The 7,424-nt window shown below is 55.5% G+C and overlaps 1 protein-coding gene across 2 annotated transcripts; it reads right to left on the reverse strand.

Moving 5' to 3' along the window:
- Window positions 1–8: 8 nt before the first annotated feature.
- On the reverse strand, window positions 9–7,051 carry LOC138146300 (myotubularin-related protein 9-like). Of its 2 annotated transcripts, XM_069068087.1 has the most exons (10): window positions 6,703–7,045; window positions 5,903–6,011; window positions 5,604–5,729; window positions 5,274–5,447; window positions 4,710–4,930; window positions 3,067–3,228; window positions 2,166–2,307; window positions 1,861–2,081; window positions 394–545; window positions 9–297 (listed from the first exon to the last, which is right to left on the reverse strand). In XM_069068087.1, the coding sequence occupies exons 1-10, from the start codon at window positions 6,882–6,884 to the stop codon at window positions 197–199; spliced, it is 1,590 nt and encodes a 529-aa protein (XP_068924188.1). In that variant the 5' UTR covers window positions 6,885–7,045; the 3' UTR covers window positions 9–196. The 2 variants fall into 2 exon arrangements, with proteins under 2 accessions (XP_068924188.1, XP_068924189.1); XM_069068088.1 differs by lacking the exon at window positions 5,903–6,011 and having other exon boundaries at window positions 5,604–5,679; window positions 6,703–7,051.
- Window positions 7,052–7,424: the final 373 nt, after the last annotated feature.

Below are 7,424 nucleotides of genomic sequence, written 5' to 3' on the forward strand. Positions count from 1 at the left end.
GAAACAGAAGACAAGCACAGGTCCATTTATTGCCAGCCTTTTCCTCTACTTCATGGCCTGGGAAGTGCCTGGACCTGAACCTTGGAGCTGCTAGGATCCATGCCTACCTCGCCTTTCGTTGCTTTAGGCATACAGCCAGGGAGCCTGGGGTCTGGCAAGCCTGAAGCAAAGGCTGGACATGGGGGGTCTGAAGGCTTCATAGGGTGTCTGCCTCCTCTTCCTCTGTCACTATCTTCCAGAGCTGCTCCCACGCCTCTTGGGCAGGCTCAGGGGGTCGAGTCCAGCGTAGGAAAAGACCTGGAAATGGGAGTGGGGAAGAAGCCAGTTAGAGATCTGAGCCGTGGAGAAGAGCCTGTACTGAGCAGTGGCAGGAGAAACTGAGGGACGCCTTACCTGCCCACAGCCTCAGGCTCTGGGGCTCCACCGAGGGCCACAAGGCCAGGGGGGTGGGCGAGTAGATTGGGTTACAGAGGCGCTTTCGCTCCTTCAATTGGTTCAGACTGGACCAGAGGGAGTGGGTCTTTGTCTTCACCTCACACAGGTACCTGGTCAGGGAGCAGAGTAGATTAGACAGGACTTTCAGAGCCCTGTGGGGTTGAGGTTCCAGAGAGGGAGACCAGCTTTGGAGGGGGCCCAGGCACCATCATCTGGGGCAGAAGTGGAATAAGCCCCAGGCCTGATGGGCCATATGGGCAGGAGGTGGGGGGAGCTGGAGGCTGAGTTAAGCAGGCACAGACAGCTAAGTGTAGTCATCACTGCACCCAGAAGTACAAGGACTGATGCCAGGGATCATGCAGCAGCACATGGGCCTCCAGCCCCTCAGAGCTGGATTCCAGGGACTGTTTATGGAGTGCTGGCTGACAGTTTCCCAGCAGAGAAAGCCTTGAACATGGAGTCAAGAAAGCTGGGCTCCCATCGAAGCTCCAGCACTTAACAGCTGTGAGACCCTGGGCAAGTCATTTCCTTCCTTCCTGCCCAGAGAGGTGGCTGAGAAAACTCCCCCATGCCTCTAGTTCTTTGCCTTCCTTGCCTCCCTCCTGCCACCCCTAGGAGATCCTCAGAGAGATCATAAGAGTGAAGGTCATCTGGCCTGACCCCCTCCCTTGCCCCTAAGATCATGCAGCAAGTAGAACTGTGGGGAATGCAGGTCAATATTAGCCTTATATTTGTTATGTTGTGTAGTTGTTTTTAGTCATGTCCAGCTCTTGGTGACCTCATTTGGGGTCATCTTGGCAAAAATGCTACAGTGGTTTGGCATCTTCTCTGACTCATTTTGTGGATGAGGAAACTGAGGCAAACAGGGTTAAGTGACTTGCCTAGGGTCACCAAGCTGTGTCTGAGGCTGAATTTGAACTCGGGAAGTCTTCTGACTCCACGCCTGGCTCCCTATGCACTCTGACACCGCCTGGCTGCCTTCACATTACAGACGAGAATGAGAATGGCTGTTGTTGATGTGGTGCTTCCATAGGCATCAATCATCTCACTGAATTTTCACCACAGCATTGTGTGATTAAGTATCTGGCTCCAAGTCACACTGCACATTAGCACTGTGGTGATTGGGACCCAGGCTGCTGTCCTTCTCTGGGCTGGAGCTGGGTCCTTGTTTGGGTGCCCTCTGAAGCCCCTTCCTGCCCTGCTCCTGTGATGCTGTGATTTGTGGCCATTTGGCATTTTAGCCTGTTTTCCTTAGGCTGTGACCCCAAGCTTGGCTTGGCAGGGACAGGGAGGAGAGAGTAAGCTTTGGACAAAGGGGTCTCCCTGGCCCCACATCTGGGAGCAGGTTATCAGAGAGAGCTGAAGTGGAGTTTAGAGTGGGAGCCTGCTCTGTGAGCAGAAGGGCCCAGCCCAGCTCGGTCTCACCTCTCTTTCTCGCTGTTGCAGAGGAAGGTGCCGAAGGGCGAGGCATACGCATGCTCAAACAAGGCCAGCAGCATCCCTTCCCCAAACTCCAGGGACAGCGGGAATTGACGGCTTAGCTGCCACACACAGTCCAGGAACAGCAGAAAGATGGGTGCCTCGTGTTTGGGTCGGCCCTGGGCATAGGCTGAGTGGGCACAGCGCTGCTGAAAAGGGTGGCCAGCCTGGGGAAGAGGGCAAGGGGGGTGAGCAGGAGCCAGCATTAGGGAGATGGCCCAATGCTGTGGGCTCTTGCTGTGGCCTCTTACCTGGATCCATTCTCGTTCTAGCAGGCTTTGGAAGCCATGCATTGTCCGGCACTTGGGATCCAGGATGAGCTGTGTCAGTGAGGTCACGAGGAGGGTGGTGTCTGTGCCCTCAGCCCCATGTACCAGGATACAGACCCCTTCCCTGTATGGACCCAGGAGGCTCCATCAGCAGCAACCCCCTACTTCCCTTTGGGGTGCTCCTCCCATACCCAACTGTGACAAGTCAGGGGGATTCTGTCATATATGTATATATATATATATGCCCACACCTTAGGAGGTTACACTATAGTGTACATTGCAGTAAACAAAGAAGCATAAATGCTCTAGGGACATTTGTGGAGGAACAGAGCCCAAAGGGAAAGCTTCATGGAGGGGGCCACACCAGGACTGACCCTGTTTTATCCACAGTACCTCATGTCCTTCCCTGCTTTCTATTCCCATTTCCACTATCCTGGTTCAGCCCCTTTCTTCTCATACTATTGTAATGACCTTACAAGGTAGTCATCTTCCAGCCTCCAGCCTCTCCCCTCCGCAATCCATCTTTCACAAGCTGCCCAGAATGGGCTTTCTGATGCAAGTCTGACCAGCTCACTGCAGCTCTCTAGGGTGCTCTGCCTGGCATTTAAGGCCCTCCCTAGTCTGATCTTACCTTTCCAGACTGATTTCACACTATGCCCCTTCCTATGCTGTTCTGGTCAAACAAGTGCTGGCCCAATCTTACTCCTGTTTGCTAGCATTGCAGGAGGCCAGGCCTCCTATGTGGGAGCATTTCCTTAGCGTTTTGGAGGCATCATGCCATTGCCTGGGGGTTGGGGTTCTCACTGGTCTATAGGATGCTAAGCCTAGGGCATGTCCCTCCTCCCCCAGGGCAGTCATGGTCCCCCTGCCTCATGGGCTTTACCTGTCCATGCCTTGGGCTGCCAGGCAGGCAGTGGTTAGTGCTTCCTTGACATGTGTCAACCAGCGACAGCCATCTAGCCGGCTGAGCCATCGATCCATGCTCAGTGAGGGGTCTGTACAGGCCTCTACCAGACGCACAAAACTGTCCTGAAGGGGCCGACCCCTGGGGGGAAAGGCAGATTAGTCACCCCCAAACCTGTGAAGCCTTCTCTTCCGAGGGATCCCCAGCACCCCTGCCTGCCTCCTCCACTCTGATTTTACCCTCAGGTGCAACTCTTCTTGGGCACTCATCCCTAATCTGGTGACCCCTGACCCTCCTCAGGTCTGCTCCAACTCATCCTAGGGTACCCTAAGTCCTTGGAACTTTTCAACCAGCATTCCTTCCAATCTGTTAGCTTTTCTGAAATATGACGCTATCCATTGTAACCTTTTATACTGGTACTAACTCCTATTCCCCCCTCCCCAATCTCTACACCAGGAGGAGGAAATAAACTCCCTACTCCCCACTGCAGTTTCCTTGGGGGCGGCTTGGTGGTATGGTGCATAGGGGGCAAAGCCTGGAATCAGGAAGACCTGAGTTCAAATGTGTCCTCAGGGGGCAGCTAAGTGGTGCAGTGGCTAGCACCAGCCCTTGAGTCTGGAGGACCTAAATTCAAAATCCAGCCTCAGACACCCACTAGCTGTGTGGCCCTGGGCAAGTCACTTAACCCTGTTTGCCTCAGTTTCCTCATCTGTGAAATTAATAAAATGTCAGAACACTCTGCCACGAAAACTCCAAATGGGATCATGAAGAGTCAGACCCCACTGAAACAATTCAACAACCACCACCATCCTGGCTTATGGTCTTCTCCACCTCATCTCTTGGGATCTTCTTCAGGAACCTCAGATCTAACATGTGGCCACACAATTCCTCAGCCTACTCCACTCTGGCCACTTTACTCTCCATCTGACTGCTATGATGTCTCTTTAGAACCCACCACCTTTCCTTCCAGAATGATACCACTCCAAAGACTGAGAAGTTTGAAATTCCATTCAACAACACAGGTGGATGAGAATCCACTCTCTAGTCCCACACTAAGCCTATTCCTTTAGGCCCTACTTAGGGTCTTTAGGCCCCTCCTTGTTGCCTTCTCCTCCCCAGTCTGATTTCATCTGCTGCTCATTCCCCTCCTGAACTCCCTTAGGAACCTCTTTATCCTGCCAGATCATATCAGCCCCAGCCTGTATCCCTCAGTACCCGCTGCCCCGGCCCCAGCTCCTCCCAAAAGCTCCATTTAAGAAGGGCACCCTAGGGGAGCCATGTTTCCCACCTGGCTGCATGCCTCTTCACCATGACCCTCCACAGGTACCCCCCCCCCACCTTCCAGCTTCCTCTTGTGTGTTGTCTCCCATTAGACTGTAAGCTGCTTGAAGACAGGCACTACCTTTTTCATATTTGTATTCTCAGCTCTTAGCACCATCCTTGGCACATAGTAGGCGCTTAATAAATGTTTGTTGACTTCTGGCAGTAGAACTACCTACCACCTGGAATCCTTTGACCCTGTATCACAAATTCTTATCCAAGCATTCATCCCATTTCTTGGCTTTCAGAGCTGTTGAAGAAATCATGAAGCCGAACAGAACTGGTACGACTTGGTTACTTACCTCTCCAGGGGCCGGTGCAGCCGCTTCCAGCCCGGGTAGGCGGCCTTGGCCTCCGTGCCGCCCCCGGTTATTCGGGCCTGCTGGACCGCCTGGGCTGAGCGGGTGTCCAGTACTAAGCCCCGCCCTCCGCCCAGAGCCAGGGCTGCCTTCAGAAGTTCTTCGTCCTCCGCACTACGTCGCCGATTGGCCCCCTGCAGGGGCTGGCTAGCGCGGAGCATCACCTTGGAGTGGGATGAGTGACCCAGCTTAGGGACCAGACCCAGGGCTGGCTGGCTCAGGGGTATGGCCCCCCCTGTCTACTGGGAATGAGGAGGCTCGGGACGCCTGGGAGAATGCTAGAGGTCAGGTCCGGTAGGGGCGGGGCTCGAGTCCATCTGGGAACCTGGAGGGGCTGAAGGTGTGAGGGGAAAAGCCTAGGCTCGGCGGGAGTTGGGTGAGGCAGGGATTCCACGTGGGAGTGGGAGCGTGGATCAGGTGTCGGCAGCGCCAGGGGAGCCAGTGGAGAGCAGAGTAGGGGCAAGGTTGGGAGCAGAGCGGGGGTCCGGGAGCCCTTTCCAGACTCACTGTTCCATTGACGCTATGATAGTAGCAGAGCACAGGGAAGCGGCCACCTTGGCGAAAACGGGCGCTTCGTGCCAGGACTTCGTCCCCTATCCCAAGGGGCACCACCAAGGCTGGCGGGTAGCTGGCGCACACGGAGAAGTCCCTGTTCACTTTGCTCAGGCGCCAGCCCTTTGTCTGCAGGAACGGGGTAGGGGTGGGGGAGTCTCTCACAAGCTTATATCCCCTTGGAATGCTCCCTCCCACCACAGCCAGTAAGCTTGTAAGCCCTGTGCCATAGCCTCCCCAAGTTCCTCTTGCAGCTGCCCTCAACCCTCCATCACTGGCACCTACCTCTAGGGCCACCTGCTGATAGAAGTGGTTCGGGGGGTGCAGGTACTCAGCATCTCCCAGCCTCAGGCTCTGGGGCCTGTAGAAGAATGGATAGGAAGTGGTGACAGATTCCAGCGAGGACAAGGCCTTGAGGAGAAAGGCAAAAAGCACTTCTGGGGACCCCAGGCTCGATATGCAAAACCTCTTCATGCCCTTGCTGACGTTCTCACCCCTGCCATCCTCTGCCGTCCCCACGCTTTGGCAATGCCAAAGTGCCCACCTTTGGATTTGCTACCCTGATTCCTTCACACCCTGCCCACCTCGATGGAGCCGGCTATGTCCAGAGTCTCCTCCAGGCCTGAGATCTCCAGTTGCAGAACGTTCAGGTCCTTACATTTCAGGGTGATGGTGCCCGAGTTTCCTGCCACCCTGGAGGGCGGTTCGGGGCAGGAGTTAGTGGGCTAAATAGACACGTGGGAGCCAGTGGGGAGAGATGTTGGTTTAGTAACGGAGGGGAGTACTGAACACAGGACAAGTAGAACATATGGGAATCAGTACGGGAAGGGGACGCAAGAGGCATGGGTAAGGAGATCAGAGAGGTCTTTGGGGAAGAAGACATTGCAGGGTTCTTTGAAGGGAAACAAGAATCGGTGGGTTAGTGAGGGGAGAAGGGGAGAAGAAGACATATGAGGGGTGAGTGGGACAGAGGTAAGTGGAAGACGCATAAGAGAATATGCCAAAGGGAACTCAGCTCTCCTTGGATAGAGGACTGAGACCTGGCGAGTCATGTGTGCCTTCCCAGCCAGCATTCAACACGTCGGCTCTCCAGCTGGCTGGCTGACTCGGGGCCCCATGTATTTCCCGGCTAAGCAGTTCCAGATCTTCCGGGGATACGCCTCGGCGCTGCTAGCCTCTCCTTTCCCAGGAAGCACCCTCACACACACATACAGTAGCGTCGCACTCTCTTGATCCTGGTAGCCCACTCCTCTCCCCTGCCCCCAGCTAGGACGCTGCCGGGACCCTCTCCCCGCCTCCCCCTACTCTCATCTAGGACGCTACCGGGACCCCCTCCCCCTTTCCCCTATCCCCTGCACCCAGCACGGTCTCGAGCCCCTCTCACCGCTTTTCCACAGCATCGACATTGCGCAGCAGAAGCCACAGGTCACTAGGGCTTCCGTGCCCCGCGGACAGCAGCAGGTGATGGCTGGTGATACACAGGGTGCCCCGCACTGGGGACTGCCCAGGACCGGGCAGAAGGAGCGCCTCCGCCCGACCAGTACGGATCAATTCCGAGAACTCCATCCTGGAAGCCAAGGGCGCGGGTGTTCTGGGGGTGCTATGGGTGTTGTGGGGCGCAAAGGAGAAGGGTGGGGTCCCAGGGCGCTATAGCCCCAAGGCACAGGCAGTCCTCTCCGCCCAAAGGGAGGATGGGGCGGGAACCCGAGGATCCGGACAGATTGGGGGGGAAGGGAGGGAACAGGAACTGCCCCCAGGACGGGTGAAACTTGCAAGATAGGGCTGGTTAAGGTGGCCCCAGAAGGGAGGGTTCAGGATTTTTCGAGATCTAGGGGGCTTGAGGTGCTCAGGTTCAGCACTGCCCTCATTGGGGGGGGGCAAGAACATCTCAGGCTTGGAGCTTAATTGTAGACTCAGATGTTCTCGAACCCAGTGCACTCATCCCACCCACTCCCAAACAGCTCTTTTCTTCTCGGCCTTGCTCCGTGAAATAATCTTCCAGGGAACTATATTTCATTCTCCTCCTCTTCCATTTCGTGGCTCACATCAGCCCTCTGGTCTTGGAATCATAAGCCATGGGTCAGAAGTCCTGCCACTAATTTTTAA

The sequence above is a fragment of the Petaurus breviceps genome, unplaced genomic scaffold (assembly GCF_028583685.1).
Source record: "Petaurus breviceps papuanus isolate PSGF00001 unplaced genomic scaffold, PetGlider_PUasm1.0 90760, whole genome shotgun sequence".
In the NCBI taxonomy this organism is placed as follows: Eukaryota; Metazoa; Chordata; class Mammalia; order Diprotodontia; family Petauridae; genus Petaurus; species Petaurus breviceps.